Consider the following 20790-nt stretch of genomic DNA (forward strand, 5'->3'; position numbering starts at 1 on the left):
TAGGTGAACGTGAGTATATATTTGAGCGTGTATATATAATTTTGACCCGCTGATGATAAGAATAGAAACAGACTTTATTGTCCCATGGATGGGAAATTCAAGTGTAACAGCAGCAAAAGATAAAAAGATTTCACACAAAAGTTCCTAAATGTTAATAAACAATACAATATATAAAGAAATAAGATAAACAATATCAATAATAATGATCAATATGTGTTGGAATATTGAGAATGGCAGACTATTTACAATACAGTATTATAGGCAGAGTGTGTGTTTTAGCAGAGGTCAGCATGTATTTAATCCTTATTGAGCTTGTTGGGAGCAGTGATGGTTGTAGAGTCTAACAGCTGCTGGGAGGAAGGACCTGCGGTAACGCTCCTTTGTGCATTTATGATGCAGTAATCTGTCACCGAACGAGCTGTCCAGTTCAGCAACAGCTTCATGCATGGGGTGGGAGATGTTTGAAGGAAGGGAAAAGGAATAAGGAAAAATATACAGTAAATATAAATTGTAGCTCTTTAAACAAATATTAGTTATATGTTGTATAATCATTACACTCAGAAAAAAATTGAAATAAATCATTAAATGCAAAAACTGGTGTGCTATCCATGTTAAAGGTGTATGTAAACCTCTGTTTGCAGCTACAGTATATATTTCAATATTATGCTTGCACTTAGATTATTCCCGTTAATTATTTTTATACTCTTTTGTATTTTTTTTTTCTTTAGCCCCATTCCCACTTTCCGGCTCCTCCTCTCTCCGTCAGCCCATCGGCCCTCCAAGTTCATCAGGACCATGATGCTCAGTAGCTCCGTGGAGGTGCCCAGCCCAGGCGGTATGAGTGGCCTCAGCGGACTGAGCGCAGCGGCTCGGAACGTGGTGCGCTCTTCCAGCATCTCGGGGGCCATGTACAGCCTGGACAAAAGTCAGAGCAATGGGGGTCCAGATTCAGCATCGTTGTCTGGCAACAAGAAACGGCGCTCCAGTCTGGGTGCCAAAATGGTGGCCATTGTGGGGTTGTCACAGTGGAGCAGAAGCACACAGCAGCTCAACCAGCAAGGTAAATTTACTGTTGCAGCTGTTTCTATAGAATGTTGTGCTTTCACAATTTCATCCAAACAAATACACTAGTTTTTATCAATTTTTTATCCATTTTATCAACTTTGATTATCCATTTTTCTTTTATTGGTTCTTTCTTTGCCTTTGATCCTCTTGTCAGTTTTCTTCCGTCATTAATTTCTCTTCACACATCTATTTAAATCAGTTTGAAGAAGTCTCACAATATTAACTAACATTGTGTAATGCTTTTGTGTATGATTGCTGTTAAAACATCAAATCTTGCATAAGTGTTTAATTTTGTGTTTGTACAACAATACCATCATCTTGCACTTCAAGAGGAACTGTGTAGCTCACTGCTGTAATTATAGTACATGTAGGCCTGTCGCGATAAACAATAAATCAATTAATCACGATAAATGAAAATGATCGACCTCATTTTAATTTATCGGCTTTATCGTTTTTTTGTGTCTCTCTCTCTCTTTCTGAAGACACTGGATGACAAACGGAACTGTCCAAAGTCACATTTTTGGATCGTTAAAAGCAGCTAAGCTGAGAAGCTAAGCTACGAGCTAAGCTAACAGGCCGACCTCGGGAAAACACCTCCGTCTTGTCGAAGCTCAAAAATTCACGGTTGAAACCCGTGTCTTTGTGTAAAAAGTTTGTTTTTCTCTGCAAAAAGAAGCTGAGAACTTGTTTACTGATTTTTGTTATTATTGTTATTGTTTATTATTATTGTGAAAAAATGCTATGCTAAAGAGCTCAAACCACACCGAGCGTTCGCCGTTTTGAGAACTGGAGAGAGACGACCCATGTCACGTCAAGGGGCCTCCCTCCCATTTTTCTTAAAGAGACACGCTCCTCGCTCCCTCACTATCCATCCTTCGGTTTAAACAGTCTTATACTGCCATCCGGTGGTTGAAAAAAGGTACTACATGCAAAACAAATAAACATTTCTTCTTAAATTTGACAATAATTACTAATTATTGTAAAATTTCAAACAATATTATCGTTTATTGCAATAATTTCTGAGACAATTAATCGCCCAGCAAAATTTGTTATCGTAACAGGCCTAAGTACATATAGTATACTGAACAAGCTCTCAGAGGCTTATTCCACAAACTGCAGCTCTGTTATGAGCTGAACTCTGCAGTGGGGTTTGCAGCAGTAGCAGCTTGTATGCATTGTGACTGTTATGACAGTGACACTGGCTTCATGTTCTAATATGTCCCCCGTGGCGAATAATTACAGACCCTCTGTAGCTGCGACAAAAGTGCTTCTCAATTTGCACCTCAGTGGTGAACACATGCCCACTGCTTTCTGCAGAATAATGGTTATAACATGTCACACACTGAGACTTAGTCAAGGCTGAGAGGCTAAACCAGAAAAACCATACAGGGAGCTACTTATTCCAGAGAAATAAAATAATAATAATAATTTCTATATCTGTGCATTAATACTCTGTGTGAACTTCTCTGTATTTTAAATTGACTTTTTTGATTGTTTATTAAAATGTTTGTGCATACAGTACATTCTAAAAAAATACTTAAATACCCTGGCCAAGACAGTAGGTGGTGAAAATGTTCACATTAACAACATATTAAAAAAAACTGACAAATAATTTACCCTGGCTAAAGATTCTCCCCAAAGAATTGTTTTCATTACTGTTTAAAATTGTCTTTGTTTTCAACCATTTCAGCACACAACCATAGTTTAATAACAACAGGATCGGGATAAAGTGAGACACATGGAAAAAAAAATAGGAAAACCAACTCCTGTGTTCAACAAAGTTGAGTCAGTTCCTCTGGACGGATTCTTCTTTGTTGAAACATTTAATCTTTTATCCAAGAGACTTCTTCAGTCTTCAGGACTCAACTCAACCTTGTTAGATTCATCCACCATTCATTAGCTGGAACAGCTAATGAATGGTGATCCATCCAGTGATGTTTGGGTTTCAAGGGATTACAATGATAATGGCTGAAAATAGGTATCCTTATAGAAAAACACAGGAATTTACTATGTTAAAACATAGTCAATTTATAAATATACAAGTTTATATGTTAATAACTCTAAATATTCATTATTCTTTCCAAAAAGCAACTTCTGATTTTCAGTTTCAGCTTTGAGAATACTGACCTGTAACCAGAAGATCAGTATGTTCCTTTCAGGTTTTTCCATCTACTTAAATGACTGTAAGTTTATCATTGTGTTGTGAAATATATCATTTATAACTTAAATAATTTAATAAAAATAGTAATTAGTAAATGATCCAGGCAGGGATCAAACTCACAGACTCCAGATTACAAGACCACTGATTTAACCATTGACCTGTCAGCTACACAGACATGCTCGCAACAGAACTTGTTAAATAAGGTCCTACCATAGGAGCAAAACTGTTCTGGTTTTTGTCTCTCCTCTGTCGTGCTCAGTTGTCTCTTCTGGTCCCCTCTGTTCCAAATGGATATAGACAGAATATCTCCACTGTTGGACACAGCAGGTTTCACTGCAGCTCTGTGTGCGTCAGGTCTAGTGTTCGTAGATGTTGTATTATTGTGCTAAATCCAGTCGGATGTGTCCACAGTGAAGAACATTTGACTCCCCAAATGAGATTCTATTGGAGCTGGCTGGTTGGATCACTGGTGGCATGGCTCAGTCCGCTTGATGAACATGGATCGGTGAACGGTACTGCTCCATAACAGTAAAAAATACTGTGAATGAATCGCTAAAAATAATTTAAAATTCAATATAAAATGGTTGAAATAGGGTAGCACGGTGGCGCAACTGGTAGAGCTGCTGCCTCTCAGCGAGCAGGTCCTTGGTTCAAACCCCGGTCCAGGGGCCTTTCTGGGTGGAGTTTGCATGTTCTCTCCGTGCATGCGTGGGTTTTCTCCGGGTGCTCCGGTTTCCTCCCACAGACCAAAAACATGCATGTTAGGCTGATTGGTAACTCTAAATTGTCCCTAGGTGTGAGTGAGAGAGTGAATGGTTGTTTGTCTCGTTTGTCTCTATGTGGCCCTGTGATGGACTTGCGACCCGTCCAGGGTGTACCTCGCCCCTCGCACAGTGATTGCTGGACATGGGCACCAGCGACCCCCGTGACCCAAAATGGAATAAGCGGGTAAAGATGGATGGATGGACGGATGGATGAAATAGTTGAAAAAGACACAGAATAAAACAATACACATCAAGCTCAGTAAATAAGTAATTGACTCAGTAGAACTTCTGTGAGAGGTTCTCAGGGTGAAGGTCGCCAGATCGAATCTTGGCCAGGGAACTTGGGTGGAGTTTGCATGTTCTTTCCATGCATGCATGTGTTTTCTCCGGGTTCTCCGGTTTCCTCCCACAGACCAGAAACATCCAATTTATGCTAATTGGCAACTAAATTGTAGGTGTGAGAGAGAGGGTGAATGGTTGTTTGTCTAGTTGTCTCTAAGTGTCCCTGTGATGGACTGGACACCTGTTCAGGGTGTCCCCCGCCTCTCACACAGTGACTGCTGGATATGGGCACCAGTGAACCCCGTGACCCAAAAACGAAAAATCAGATAAGAAAATGGATTAATGGTGGGAAATATTTTGTGGGACAAATTAACTTTCCCTCCTATGGACGGGCCCCCACTAGCTTGTTGAGCAATTGGGCTGAAAACAAAAACTAAATATATTTTTAAAAATATATTGTCAATGTTAGAAATACAAAGGAATCTCAGCGTTAAATAAATTTTATATAAAGTTTATACATTGCCAACTTCTTGTGTTTCTTGTGATTACCAATCCTTTTATATTTTGGATCAAGAATTTGTAGTAATAAGTCAAAATCTGTTATGTTTTTGACTAAAAGTGTCTGGTAGTATTAGAAATATGAAAGGGAAAACTGTGCTCTATTGTGCCATAGCAAGTCTGTAAAAGCAAATGTTTAAAAATAATAGCTACAAGAGGATACATCACATGTGACTACAACAAGCATTTATTTCATGAGGCAGTGACATTGTGTCATTTCCATCACTCTTGACAGAGTTTGTTTTTCACAGAAAACAAAATGCTGGCAAGAAAGTTTTTAAGAAAAAAAAATTGTGAGGGCAATTAGGAACAACAAGTGCTTTGAAAAAGACATTGTGAAGTGAAGACATTGAAGGTGCAATGTAGCAAATTGTACAAAAGCAGGGACTTCTGGAGTGTGAGGAAAGAGATTTGAAGAAGAATGTGATTGTGTCACCATGCTTCAAAAGCCTTTGCTTCTTGTTTGGGAATGTTGCAGAATTACAGCACTGTAATTGTGTTTTTTGGGTCCAAAGCAATGACAGTAAGTGCCGTCTAGAATAGATATATGTATTTCCTAATATGTAACAATTTGCAACAAGTTTGTCTATTAACCCTGATGGTAATGTGTGTCCCATCGGTGTATGTATGTGTTAAAGCACTGATTAGTCTCTTTAGAATGATTTGTTCAATTAGCTGTGTAGAGATCTAGTAGAGTGCTGTATGAATGCGTAAATGAGACACAGATTGTAGTGTAAAGAGCTTTGAGTATCTTGATCAGATAGAAAGGCGCTATATAAGTACAGTCCATTTAAATCTCTCCTCACCAGTTTTCATTCAACCTTTATTCATGCAGATTAGTTTCATGCTCTTAGTCACGAGGACTCATTTTCAACAAACCTGTTTTAGACAAAACCACACATAAGGTACACACTAGGGGTTGAACGAGTATATAATTTTTAAACTCGACATTAACATAATAAAACCCGAGTAGAACTCGAGTATTTGATGACGTCATAGATCTCAAGATACAAAAATAAATAAATAAATAAAACTGCATAAAAAAGGTAATTATTTACAAAAAAAGACCAACAAAATATTGGGAGCGTATATTATGCTCCTACCATTTATCATACTGCAAATAAGTCACAGGAAAAACTAAACTATTAGTTATTATTATTAAACTGCAAATGTGAAGAAACATGCAGCACGTCAAAAATAAAACTTAAACCGAAACTGGTTCTGGTTTGGTGGATTGGACCCGGTGTTACACCATACTCTGTGACCTGCAACAGTGTAACACCGCCCCCTACGGTCATATGGTGGTCACATAATATGACGTCACTACGGATACTCGATGTTAAATTTTTAACCTCGATAGATGTTCTAGCAATCGATGTGTAGATTACTCGAGTACTCTGTTAATGTCCTAGTACACACAACAATAAACAGCCATAAAATGCATATAAAATAAATGTAAATAAAAGTAGTGATATAAAACAAAATACAGTAAAAACGAGTTACATTATAAAATGAAGTAAAATATTAAAAACAGGGACATGTCTGCTTTGATTTTTTCTATTGAACTTATCAGTTGTTTAAAATCCCATAAAGAGGTCAAAGTTGACAGCTACAGGTTTTTCGCAAGGCATTCCAGGTTACAGGAGCAGAGTAAGAAGAGGCATTTTTGCTGAGTTCAGTCTGCACTGACGGGATGCTGCAGGTAATGATGTATTGAGAGTGCACGCTGTAGCTGCACTGACGACGTGACATGTAGGAGGAGATGTATGAAGGCAGCAGACCAAGAAGTGATTTAAAGATGAAAATGTACCAGTGTGAGAGCCTGTGTGAAGTTAATGATGACCAGTTAACCAGTGAATACAGGGTGCAGTGATGGGTATGGTAGTTACTGCCAGTTATGAATCTTAGCACACCATGATAGACCGCATTCAACATTTGCAAGATTCTTGCAGGAACATTCATGTAAATAATGTAACCATAGTCAATGGAGGGAAGGAAAGTAGCAGGTACAAGATGTTTCCAAGCATTCAGAGTTAGACAGGATGTAGGGATGGCGCCATCTTGTGGGCTTCCCTGTCTCTGCACCCTTGTGTGTCATTATTCTTGATTATTTGCACCTTCTGTTCTCAGCTGTTTGTAATCACGTCCTGTCTTGTCTGTGTATTTAAGCCTGTCAGTGAGTCTTGTCCTTTGTCTCGTCATCATTGGGTATTGTCCTGTTTTGTCCTGCATTGTCCTGCCAGTCTGATCTGATTCCCTGTATTTTGTAAGTTGCTGCCACGTCAGCCTTTTTGGTTTATTATTAAAGTATTTATTTTTGTAAATCCTGGAGTCCTGACTTTTCCCTGCATCATTGGGTTCACTCCTGCCCTGCTCTGTCAGAAACCTTGACACAGGATCTATTTTTGAAAAAGAAACCCAGTTTTAATTTCGGTTTCTTTATCAAGTTTTCAACATGCGACTTAAGAGTGATGCGCATAGACCAAGATTCCAAAGTATTTGTAAGAATCGGCAAACTCAATAAGAACACCGTAGATAAGATACGATAAGATGGGAGGAAGGACTGCTGGCACCAACTTTGCTTGAAAACATCACTTTGGTTTTATCAGCATTTGGCACCAGTTTGATATTAGAAATGTAAGGACGCATCAGGAATGTTCTGACCTACATTACTTATGTAGATTGTAAAGAGAGTGGGACCTAAGACTGAGCCTTGTGGTACACGATTAACGACAGTTAAATAACTGGAAGAAGTACCATTGTGTTGAACACAATGATTTCGGTCTGAGATTTAAATAGTTTTACATCCTAAAACTGAACATAAATTACCTACAAACTTTTATTTAACCTAACATTATGATCCGTAATTAAGAGCTGTATTGCATCGGGATAGGTCAGGACATTCTAGGATGTGAATATTCATATTCTGACTACATCCCATTTCACTAAAATAAACTTTCATGTTCAGTCTAGTTGATACAATTTTCCACTGGACCATGTTTATATGACAATAAATAAAACATTTGTATGCTGTTTCCTTACCTTGAACACATTGTATTAAATATAGATCACATACAAAGGGACTTGCTGCACTCAGGCACAGCTAACTCCTGTCTGACGCAGATAGAGCTGTCAATATTTTCACCTTAGGCTCTTGTCGTGTCACTGTGTCTGTGCTGATGAGGAGAACTCGTTGCAGGAGAAAGTGTGGAAGAGGAGGCAAGAAGAGGCTGAGGATGAAGAGAAGAGGAAGGAGGGTGTGTCTAAATTTAGATGTTCTCTGCTGTCAGAGGGGCACATCATGCCTGGAATAAAATCACAGTACTAAACATCCCTCCGTCTGTTCTCCCCTCCACAATGCTCCCTGTCTTGGAGTTATGATTATCTCTTCTTATGGCAACAGGTTTTTAGATAAACTTTTAAAATTCAACGCTGATGAGTAACATGTTGGTGACACAAGTAGCTGAATCTGTATTAAGGCAAATATAGACCAAGAGAAAGGGGAGCCACTTACCTTAAACATGAGAAAAAAAAAAAGATGACCTAATCTGTATAAGACCTACCTGCCCTGAATGAGTAGATGATCTTCAGTAAATAAATAAATAAAAACAAGGATAAAAAGAAAAACCTTGTGTTGTATTTTTGTCACTCTCATGTCCCGATCTCTGAAAAGCCGCATCAGTGGATCCTTGTTCCGCAGTAACAGCTCAAACGCTTAATGCTCCAATTGATTTAGTTGCAAATTGAATTAAGGCCCGGGGCTTATACGTAAAAGTTTACTCAGATAGATGGTGTCACTACTATTCTAGGAATCAGCTATTTAGAAGATTGAGACTAGTAACCTGTTGTTGCAGAAAAACAAAGTTATTCACTCAGAAACCCAGTAAGACTGAAAACGGTTTGCTTACAACTTCATAATTTACATTTGGTTATGGCAAAGGCAAGCCAAATAAATAAAAACATGCCTTACATAGACTGAGTGAAAGCAAATGTACCTTCCCACATAGTTGGGGTTGGATTTGACTTCTTTTTTTAGCCCTTTTGGCAGCCATTTTTGGTCCTGTCTGGTCAGCTGTTGGTGCTCTATGTTCCTTGTGACACATGCATTGACTGGTCAATGGGGTGAGCCGACCCAGCAGTCTGGCCCTCCTTGCTCCGCTCAATCGGGCAGCTAATAGCCAATAAGCCATGGGTTGATTTAGTCCAGAGAGAAGAAAGTATGTGAGATAGAGTACATGTGTATACTGAATGCAGCAATGGGAGAAAGAAGTAAAACAAACCCTCTCTATAGGTGACAAATTAACCATAAAATCAACTGAGATTCACTGGTGAACACTGTAAAGGAAATAAAAACTTTAGGGAGGAAACAGACCAACCAAACCAATAAAGTTAATCTGAAGTACTGTTATGTTTTTAAAGGAGTTGTTCTTTCCTTTTACCTTTGTGATCATCATCATCTTTGTGCTGCATTGAGCAAGAAAAAATGTGGTTGTGTCCAATTTTTACTCCTGTAGATAATAAAATGAAGTACCATTGTAAGGACTAAACAAACTGACAAGGGAATACCAGTGAGAGTGGCTCAGGTCAGTGACAGAGACACTACGACGGAGACAAAGAAAACAAAGTGGGCAGAGATGGTTGGATAATCTATCAGTGTTTCGCCATTAAAGTGCTGTTAGCTGATGATGTGGTTAGGGTGTTGTTATTGTGTCAGTTTCTGAAGGGAATGTTCTAGCCATGTTCCATTTTGTGATTGGGACCAAGACAAACTACGTATATACAAAACTGCCCTTGCTTTAGTCTTTTGTGTTCAACTACTGAATTTACAGTATTTTTGATGTGCAAGGCTTGTCTGGTTATAATAATAAAAAAAAAAATAAATGTATTCACAGTGGGTCTTCAAAAAATGAAAAGAAACAAAGTTGGAGAGAAGCACAGATCAGTGCTGGAGTACATGAAATATTTGAAACCTTGAAAAGAAATCCATTTTTAGATAAATGGAAAGATTATCAATAAGGCACTGTCACCAAACTTATTTGCTTCTTTTGAACATCCAAGGGGTCGTTTTTAGTAAATAAAGATGGGGAGATGAGTAGATAGATGAAAAGATAGGCATGTTTATGAATTTTTGCCTTTAACCCCCCCCCCCCCCCCAAAAAAAAAAAAAATATATATATATATATATATATATATAAATCACCTTTCAAATGTAATACTCCAGCAAGACCTTGTTATTCTTAAAGTTTTCACTTCTGGATACAAAAAGGTGAACATAGCAATGTCTAAATCTCGAAACTCAGCCTTAAGCCTTTAAGGTCAATGAGGAGTGAGATGCTGAGTCTTGCTGATGTGATTGCATGACAAACATTGTGTATTTTTCTTCTCTCTCCCCCTACTGAGACTCCATCTTGTGCTTCACTCTCAGTAAGGAGTAGTATCTTACAAGGTAAAAACAGAGTATTGGGGCTTAATTTTGAGCCGGATCCTGCCGGAACAGGATCCAGGAACTTTCTTATTTTGAAAGATTGCATTCCGGTAACTGTTTGCTTCGATCCGGTAACTCTCAGGCTTAATAATAATAAAGTTTTGAACAAATATGACTGCCTAGAATGAATAAAACCTATAGTGGATATGTAATCTGAAAATAATTACATAAACACTAATTTTAAAACGTAATGTGCTTCCTATCACATCAGAGCTGTCCCTTTGCATTTCAGCTTCTGCTCTTAAAAAAGTCTCCGCCCCTAAAAGTTCAAAGTCATGGGCAATTTGATTAAAAATCACAAAACTATAATTAAAGATTTGCACTACGCATAGGTTCCTGTGCTTTTGTGAACAATCTAATGTGTGAATCACTGCAGGAGCGATCTTAACTTTCACTGAACTGTAAACAAGAGACGATGATCTCAGTATTTGAAGCGATGTCGGAGCAACAGGACATTTCTCTGAATTGAGCAGGAGGATTGAGAGCAACTCTTTTCTAAGCCAGTGACAAAGCACTAAATATTAGGCAGTTTTTTCTAATTGTGGCCAAAGACAGAGCTGTGCTTGTTGTCCCATGGTGGGCGCCTGCCCGACAAAAGCTCTATGATCATTTTATTGAGGAGCTGTAGATGCTTTATCCAAAGTACTGGCCTGAGGACGCAGGTGTACTCTACGGACAGACTGAGGTCGAGTCGCTCTGTCTGCTCTTCAACATAGACTGTCCCCACCTTAGATTCACCAAAATATTGAATAAATATTGAATAAAAATGGAATAAATGATGACAGTCTTAAAGGGGCCAGTAAAATCAGATTTTTTGTTTGTTGCAGTAGTCAGATCCTCGACCCACCTGCTGATCAATCCCGTAGGCATGTCAGCAACTGACCAGTCAGCAACCTCTATTTGTCCTGAAGTGAACGCCCCTTACCTGCAGAGCTGCAGCGGTGTTGCATTACAAATGCTTTGCAGTCATAGAGCTTTTAATAATAATTGAGTTTACGTCTTTTTTTTTTCATGTGAATCTACTGTAATAAGTATTTGTAAAATGCATCAGAATGCAGGAAATTGCATCTACTTTATTCAAAATTCTCTGGGGGAGGACTCCCAAATGTTGATTTGCAAATTACGCCATGCCGAGTACTGGCCAAAACTTTATGGTTGTGCTTTTTAATGAAAAGCTACTGTAGTAAGTTGTTGTCAGAGAGCAGCATCTGCTGAAGATCTGCTGGCCGAGGCTGTTAGAAAACACCATCATTACAACTTCACCCATCCATCCATCCATCCATCCATCCATCCATCCATCCATCCATCCATCCATCCATCCATTATCTTTTACTCACTTCTTCCTTTTTTGGGTCGCGGGGGTCGCCGGTGCCCACGTCCAGCCATCACTGGGAGACACCCTGGACAGGTCGCAAGTCCATTACAGGGCGACATAGAGACAAACGAGACAAACAACCATTCAATCTCGCATTCTCACCTAGGGACAATTTAGAGTTACCAATCAGCCTAACATCATTACAGCTGCTCCTGCAAAACTTCTGAAGATAGTCAAAGAACTCAGAGGACACTGGACAAGTGTTGTACAAGGAGGAGACAACGTGGAGACACTGGCAGCTCAGAGAGTGTGTGTTGGCCATAGCGTCTAGACACGATCCCACACCGTCTGTTGACCTTAGGCGGGAGTGTTCTCTCTGCTTCTTCCTATCAAATACAAGCAGACCTGTAGTTTGTCTTCAAGTTTCCTATGTCATCAATATTCACACGGCTATTTTAACTATCCAGGTTTTCTTTTGCTCATCGGAGGCAAATACAATACAATGTAACCATCTGGATTTCACTGCCTGCAGTTCTTTAATCTGCACCTGAAATGCCATCTGACTGGGTGCATTAGTGTTTCTGACCCTATCCAGCTCATCTGTGCAATCTGACACAGCTTCAATCTAAACTAGATTGGAAATATATTTTAATGGCTTGGAGAGCTTCTTATTGGGCACCATCTGGTTTGAGCACAAACATGGTTTTAATTGGCTCTAGTTGTCAAGTTACAGCTGGAAAATGTTGCACCTATCCACAGAAATGTCTCTAGTTAAATTCTTTGTCCAAGCATTGCAGTCTCCTCTGATCAGTCTTTTGCCAATTTTCAGATTGTATTGGCTTTACCAAGTATGTGGATTTTTTTTTTTTTTTTTACGCTCAGCACTTTCTTTCATCTAGCATATTCATTTTTTTTCACACAGTGTATTTCCATGTTCATAAAGATGATCTGGTTTTGTTATCTAAAAGGTTATTTCCATCACTGGTGTTGAGCAGCTTTCACTAGGGATCACAGTCATTGGAGTGGTTTTCAAAGCTCAGACCAGTAAATGGTAAAGCTGGTTCTTCTCCTCTTGCCGTTGTCATTATTCTATTTTAGTTAAATGTGCTGTGAGCAAAATTTCCCAAAAACAAAAAAGATGACTAAAAACTAGGGATTTGTTAACAATAAACTCTTCATACATACAAAGTTGTTTCAGATCCCTGAAGTTAAATACGATTTCTGAGTTTTTCTTAAGGTTTCAGACATCACCTAAAGCCTCAGAGAGTCCGTAGGTTTAACATCTGCAACTTTGAGCTTTCTGTTGATTTCATTCATTTAGGGGCTCATGAGGTCTCAAATTTAGACATTAGCATTTTAGCTGACATGCTCCTTATTTTTCTGTCGATAACTGTGAATGAAGGTATTCAATCCATTGTTGCATTTAGTACAGATGAAAAGAACAGAAAATAGGACGGTGTAAGTTTTGTACTGAAGCACAACATAGTGGAGCAGTGTCTCTTTATATAAGCTGTGGTTGCATACATATACTGTATATATAGCCTATATTTAGCTTTCTTCCTTCAACAAGCTATGTCATGCATTCATACAGATGTGATGTAAGCTTTTCTTCCAAATGTTGCGTTTCAGTTTTCTGTCATTCCATGCATGGTTCCGGCTCCCACTGTAAAAGCGTCTCATTATTATTTGTAACAGGCAAGCTGTGATGATGGCATTTTAGTTTTGTCTGTGTTCTATTTATTACCTACTATTATTAGTATCTGGGAGAAGAAAGCGCACACACAGTGTCCCAGGTTTAACTGGTGAGTCACTCCTGCACTGAACATGCTCTTATCTCCTGAGCAGGTTTATCCATGACTGAGGAAATGACTCCCTGTTTGCTATTGGTCTGTTCAGTGCGACATGGCTTTAGGAGAAACAGCCACCTCTGTTGTAGGGCAGTCAGATAAAAGTAAAACAAGTGGAGATATGCGTGATTTGGTGAGTGACCCAGTGAGATACTTCAGCTCCTCGTCTACCCCCCCCCCCCCACCCTCCATACATACACTCAATGCTGGAACATCTTAAACAGTTTACATCTGAGTGCATAAATGTTTGACTGGTGCAAATTTATATTTAGCCGCCTCCCTCCTTCATGCTCTATTTAGCCATCCTCGTCTTTTCTGAACCTCACAATTCCTTCAGATGTCCTTTATTTCAGTCCTCGTGTTTATTTCTGCACTGCTGTAGCTGCTGCTGGAAGAACACCAGAGACACGGAAAAGAAACAGAGACAGCCAAGGAAAACTATCTGACAGTGGGAAGAGATGACTTGTTAGTTTGCTTATAAAACCGATCCAGTTTAGCTCTGAGACCAATAGCAAACTTATTTATTGCTGTATTTTTGCCAAATCGATATTTTATTTTTGGTGCTGGCTGACTGTAACTCCTGCCCCTGTTTGGGAGGAAAACTCTGAAGGAGGCGACTCCATTTCCAGTAATGTTAAGTACTTCTCACCCAGTTTGGTCAGCACTTGGGAAAAGTGCACAGATGTTCGTGTTTGTTTTGTTGCTCCATTATTTAAGTAAACCAAACGAGCTATAGTATCTGATTCAAAATACCCGTGGAAATGTGTGGTGACAAAATGAAGCTTGTATTCAGGTGCAGTAATCTGAAAAGTCACTGGGGATGCAGCGCACATACCTGACATCAACATCTGTGTTGACTTAGTTTCCTATCCTGATATAGCTGCATATTTCAAATGAACAACTTGAAAAACAAAACTCATACTATGAGCATGTCTTGAAAATAGCTGAACAATACTTAAGGTTTGTATACAAAGCCTAAAATAATCTGAGCAGGGATGCACAATATTATTGGCTTGGTATCGGTATGGGCCGATACTAGCGGTAAAGTTAAATATCGGACATCGGCCATTCCATCAAAATAACTCACCGATATAGAAGGTGCTGTGTGTGTGTGTGTGTATATATATATATATATAAAGATCTATATTTAACTTTACCGCTAGTATCGGCTATTTATATATACAGTATATATATATATATATACAGTATATATATGGCGCTGTTTTTGCATGACAAGTCAGTGACAAGGATGCCTGCACATAGCAGAATTCATAGAGATTTGAGTTGATCATTGTAAGACTGTATTAGGCTTCTATTTTAAGTTTTAAATTTAAGAAACTGTCAATCATATCTATTATTGCACTACTAATGTGCTTTTCACTTGTCCCTTGTAAACAGGTTGAGTTTAGATTTGTGAAAATTTACAAATTTGCACTGTACAAGTGTTGTCGTTGTGTTAGAGTAAATATCATGAATAAATTTGACCTTAAACATAATCCAAGTTGAAGTGTTACATCATTTTCAGCCCCCTTTTTGGCATCTGCATTTGGTAGCAAGCCAAATTGACAAAGACCATGCAGAATAATGTAGTATTTTAATTCCACAGCAGAGAAAGCGATGTAGTCTCTGTAAATAGGTCTAGGAAATCATTGGTCAAATAAATTTTAACATATTGGCATATTGGATATCAGCCAAAAATCCAATATCGTTCATCGCTAATCCTGAGTTCACATTTTATTATTGTACTAGACTCAGCCAGAGCTTATCATTAAAAAGTTTATTTAAATAAAATACAAAGTAAACATGTATTTATAACATTCAGACATAATGTTAAAGACAGTGTGGACACCAACTGAAGAAGCTTCATACATGATGGATTAACCTAAAGGGCGAAACAAAACCTGTTCAAAGTATTTATGCCTTCAAACATCAAACATCACTGCAATAGAGCCAGATGTAAGCTGCTGCAGGAGCTGAGTGAGCGGCTACAAAACTGTGTCCGAGTAGTGATGTTTGAGAACAGCAACGTTGTGACATGCAGCTGGGTGGGGCACAACGTAAAGGTTCATATATTTTTATGCTCCTCATATGCTGCTGGTGTGTGGTCTAGCTTCACGCCTACAGGGTGGCGTTGGTGCGTTGCATGTCTGATATGTGTTGTGTGTGTTTACACTGCAGACTTTTCTTTTGCAATGTGGCTACTGACTGCACAATCTCATTATAATGAAACAGTTTTTATTTAAATTTGTGATTGATGTCAACACACGGTAAAATCTTGTCGAAGGTGGGATGTATTATATTTTGGTCTCCATCCGTCTTGGCTGTAACACTTTTGCTATTTTATCACCCCAGCTCCAAGGACAACCATTAAGTTCCGATGTTATATAAGGTCTTAGCTTGTCTGGGCTATTGCTGTAGATTGCTGTATAATAGTTTGTTGATGGACTTACAATGTGTCATATGTGGTACTATTGTAAGTGATGTTTAATCTTAAAGAAAATCATTATCCTAAGTCACTTTTAATTTTTAACCTGAACTGCACTGTGGACAACATTAGAGCTGAAATAAAAATGATGCTGTTCTGCACATGTGGTGTGCACCATACAGCCAAATGTGAAGATTCCAGGTGCTGAAGTGGACAGCCTCCTGAAAACACTGGGTGTGTTTTCTTTAAGGCTGCTGAACTATTAGAAAATGGTTCAACATGTTTATAGAGAAAAATATAAGGTGCTTTTTTCACTCTCTCTTTCAATTTTCTTCCAGTAATTGCATTGTTCTGGTCACTTCTTAAAGGAGCAAACCACACTGATCCATTAAAAAGAAAATATTTAACCGAAGCTGTAATGTAATTTGATCATTATTTAACTTCTTTACAATACAGTAGTCCCTCGTTCATTGTGGGTATTCAGCCCCAAACCTGCCAGCGATAAGTGAAAAACTGTGAAGTAGGGAAGCTATGTTTATTTTAGTATTTATTCATATATATATATAAGGCTTTAGAAATCCTTCCCACACTCTTGTAATGTTCTAAACTCTTAAACCTACGTCATTTTAACAACATACATATATGTACTGTACAGTAGCTACTGCAAAATTTTATATGGGTACTCATCAGCCTTGGTCCGGTTCTGATCCAGTTCTGATCAGCTCTCTGCAGCCGTTGAGCACCAAGACACTTTTAGAGAAAGCCGGACCTTCGGAGAGCCAGCACAAAGTCCAAATAATCAAGATAAATAAGATGAAAAAGTCCGGGTGAGCTCCGGAGAAAACACCGGACCTACGAGCAATGCCTCCCCACACACTTGAGGCTCCCTGGTAAGAGATTGACTAAAGAGGCTGGAAGTAGTTCTGGTCTGGTTCTGATCGGCTCTCTGCATCCGTTGAGCGCCAAATTCACTATGAATAAGAAAGGTTCGGATCGGATTCAAATTTTCCTTCCATTTTGGCAGAAAGCACATGGCTGGAAGCATTGTTGAATTCTGAGAAGTGCACTGTTGCCTTGTGGGTAATGTAGTTATTTTGGACTGGCGATACAGTTTGAAATTATTGAAAAAAAACTACTAAATGGCGGCGCCTGTCCGAATTATTATTTTTTGTTATTAACGTCTTCTCAACCATGTGAGTACAGTGATATTACTGTACAGTCCACAGTCGCGTGTCTTGTAAAAAATTTTTGTCCATTATTATGGACTGTACGTCCACAAACCGGGATAGAGTGAGTCCGCAGAAGTTGAACTGCGAAGTAGCGAGGGACTACTGTGTGCATGAACAACTCTTTGTAGGATCTACTTGAAACATTGACATTGTGCTCTTCCACGTTAAGATAGCTTTGTGGGACAAGTTGATGTGATACAGAGCGGTGCTAACTAAGTTTTATTTAAAGGATATACTCTGCTTGGCCAGCTGAAGGTCTTTCTCAGGAGTTTTCTTCCTTTTTTGTTTTTTATTAATGTCTGATTTTGTTTATCAGGCTGAGTAACTTTTTCAAATAACCCCTTTTAGAAGGATAAGTAAGTTCTTTAATAATAAATCACAAAAAAAAGGTCAAACTCACTGCAGGACTAAAATAAGTTTTCTAACTGTTAAAACAGGGCACTTCAGAACAATCCTGGTATTGTCATCTCGGCTTGTATTCAGGGAGACTCACTCACACCGTACAACTAACTCAGTTTCTGAGTCACAGCTCAATTTTAAAGAGTTTTGGCTGAAACATTTTGGAAAGGTTACAGCAACCACTTCTTCAAATGAACAACTCAGCTCTAATACTTGTATTTCAGTACAGCTTTGAGAAGAAGGCTGAAGAGAAGGAGCAGTGAGTAAAACGCTAGTAATTGTTGGAATGATGACGTGAAAGTCGTTGTGGAAACACTCTTGACACCTCTCCTGTGTTATTAGTAAAAATAGTTTCAGCGGATGCAAAACCTGACTGGTATTCATAGTCTCAATGACTCATGGAAAACCCTCTCTGTAGCTTTAATATGCTATTTCAGGTTAAACTGTTGCTTTTATTGTAGGTTTGCATCATTTCATGCCTTACCTTCCTTTTTCTCCTGAAGCTTGTTAAGGTTTTGGGGTTTCTTTTGCAGACACTGAAACGTCACACACCTCTAATAGCTTTCCCGTTCTCCACTGAGGTTTCTGGAGGCTAACATATCCCATCCAACATGACCGGTGAAAACCTTTCCCGTAACTCATCCATCCATTCACCGTTCTCCTTGGTTGATCTCCTTGTGTTTCCCCACAGCTTGCTGAAATTTCCCATTTCTTTCTCCATCTCCATCTCTCCAGGTCTCACTTTCGCTCGGACGTCTATCACGTTTTCCCAAATTCGCCCACCAGCGAGTCTGTGCTTTTCACTCTATTCTTGGCCGAACTGTCTGAACAATTAATCTGTTGTTTTCTTGATTACTAACTCATTCATTCTCTTACTAGGAAGACGAGAGTGAAGTTATCACAAAGGGTCAACTTTAAATTGTCTGTGTTGCTGCTTAATTAAAGCAAAAATACATTTGCTTTGACCAAAATCTTAATCTTGAATGTTTCACGACTACTACAAGTTTTCTGGTCCGATTGAGTGCAACAGGAAGACCAAACTGTGGTTGCTGTGTACTTGGAACAAAGAGTTGGCCTTCCCAACCAAATAATGAATGTGCAAGTCATGAAAGTGGCCAATAATAAAATGCTGACTGCGTCGTCACAGGCATCTGGAAGGTCTCTGCTCAGTTTAGTTTCCACAAGTCTGACAGTGCAAGGAATATAAGACAACACTGAGAAGTTTTGGCAGTAATTGAATCTAAAGTGTAATTGGAGACATAGAAAATAATAAATTGCAATCAAATTGAGACATAAGGCCCTTCATAGCTAAACTGCAATGTTGAAATTGCAAAGACGGCTGCAATTTATTTGCTACTGCATACGTACACAAATATATTTTTAGTGTAACGTAGTCCCTCGATTATCACAGGGGTTACATTACACACCACCCCACGATGTATGAAAAACCACAAAGTAGGAATGCTATATTTATTTGAGTATTTATATATTTTTAAGGTTTTATAAACCCTTCCCACACTCTTGCAATGTTCTAAGCTCTTAAACCTATGTAATTTTAACAACATACGTATATGTACTGTACAGTACTTCGAAATATTATATGGTTACTCACCAGCTCTGCAGAAGCTCGGTTCTGGTTAGGCTCAGTTCCCATTCGGCTATCCTGCATCATGACAAGCCCATTGCCCCATCTAGGTTGATGTGTGCAATTTGCCACTCCAGGAAGGACTCTCCGCATGCAAGGCTGCCCAGGATTAGTCCACCACCACAGTCTGTTCCCTGCAGCCCCCAGGATCCAGGTCACACTGAGTTCGGATCAACTGCAGCCCAGGTCCTCACCAGTGAAGATACAACTTGAAGGATAAGTTCAGCTTCAGGATTATTTACGACTTTCCTGGCAATTGTGTGAACTGAATAGATAGCATACATTTGCATTGCAAAACTTTCCTTCCATTTCTGCAGAAAGCAGCAGCCGGAAGCACCATTGGCTTCTGGGTAGTGTATTTCTTTGACTGGCTTATTAAAAGAAAACTGCAAAATGGTGGCACCTGTTCGAATTATTTTTTTTCATTAACTTTTTATCTCATACCGTCCCAATCACGTGAGTGATATTAAAGTTGACAATCACGGAAAAAACGCAAAAGAGCGAGTCTGCAAAAGTCAAACCGTAAAGTAGCGAAGGACTACTGTAACTCTAAATGATAATTTACATATTTTCATGCAAGTTTGTATCGCCAACTAGACACCAATTACAGCCTGAGAGATACAGGCTTACCGGTAAATAGTGTATCCCCACTTTGTACTCAAGTCATTGCCATTTCATTCTCAAAAGCTTACCATTGCTTACCCATGTCTTTCTGTGAGGGGTAAGGAGTAGACAAAGCCAGAGATGTGAGGTTATAGTCAGGGTTAAGTGACATGGCTAGATTTCAAAGATTAGGAAAAAAGAGTTAAGATATAGTGCTAGGGATTTTGCAATTGATTACATCATCAATGTTTGAAATATATTTTGTTGTGGTTGTAGCTGATATTCACTCTCATACTATGAACACTCAGATCACTCTTTTTTTGCTTTGGCATTCAAGGCAGCAGACATTATGCATTCCTTCAGGGAATGCTACTTTCATTAAATCTGTTTTATGATATTGTGAGGCTGCTTCAGATGTGCAGGAAACACTTAATTTAGGAAGTTTGAATTTCCAGTCAGAAGTTATCTGTTTCTTCTCATCAGCGTTTTTCTTTTCAAACTCTACTGCCATTTTGCAACTGCTCATCTCCTGGTCATCGGCCATCTAATGAGTAATCAAGAAGAAATTACATCTAAATTAGATTACTCTTTTCCTCATTGCAATTAATTGCCATTAGATGAGCCAAGTGAGGCACATTAACTCGACAGACATCCTGCCATACATTAAGAGTGTCGATTTGAAGAAATCATTTCACGTGCATCTTCTTGCCGAATGGCCAATTCCTTCTGTCTAACTACTCCCTGGATTATAGACCTTCCTGAGTCCCTAACACAATTTCTAAACAATCTGCTTCACACACAGCACAAAAGATTAGGTTCATTTAAGTTCTTTGTATTATAATTATTTGCAAAATAGCACTTAGATTATTAGATTGCACTTCACTCTGCCACATTTTGGTCTTAGCAGGAATATATATACAGACAGACAGACAGACAACAACAACTATGTTGTGTACTATATATACTGTGTGTATATATATATACACACATACATATATATACAGAGGGTAAG

At 38.8% G+C, this 20790-nt stretch overlaps 1 protein-coding gene across 1 annotated transcript in view; it reads left to right on the forward strand.

Moving 5' to 3' along the window:
• The first annotated feature begins 795 nt into the window (after nt 1–795).
• Nucleotides 796–20790, forward strand: part of rims3 (regulating synaptic membrane exocytosis 3) — a 31194-nt gene continuing 11199 nt past the window's right edge. Inside the window, exon 1 of the mRNA XM_037693589.1 lies at nt 796–1060. Within this exon, the coding sequence (XP_037549517.1) occupies nt 796–1060 (265 nt within the window). The remainder of the gene's footprint in view (nt 1061–20790) is intronic.

The sequence above is a fragment of the Nematolebias whitei genome, chromosome 19 (assembly GCF_014905685.2).
Source record: "Nematolebias whitei isolate Nwh7 chromosome 19, NemWhi1, whole genome shotgun sequence".
Classification (NCBI taxonomy): Eukaryota; Metazoa; Chordata; class Actinopteri; order Cyprinodontiformes; family Rivulidae; genus Nematolebias; species Nematolebias whitei.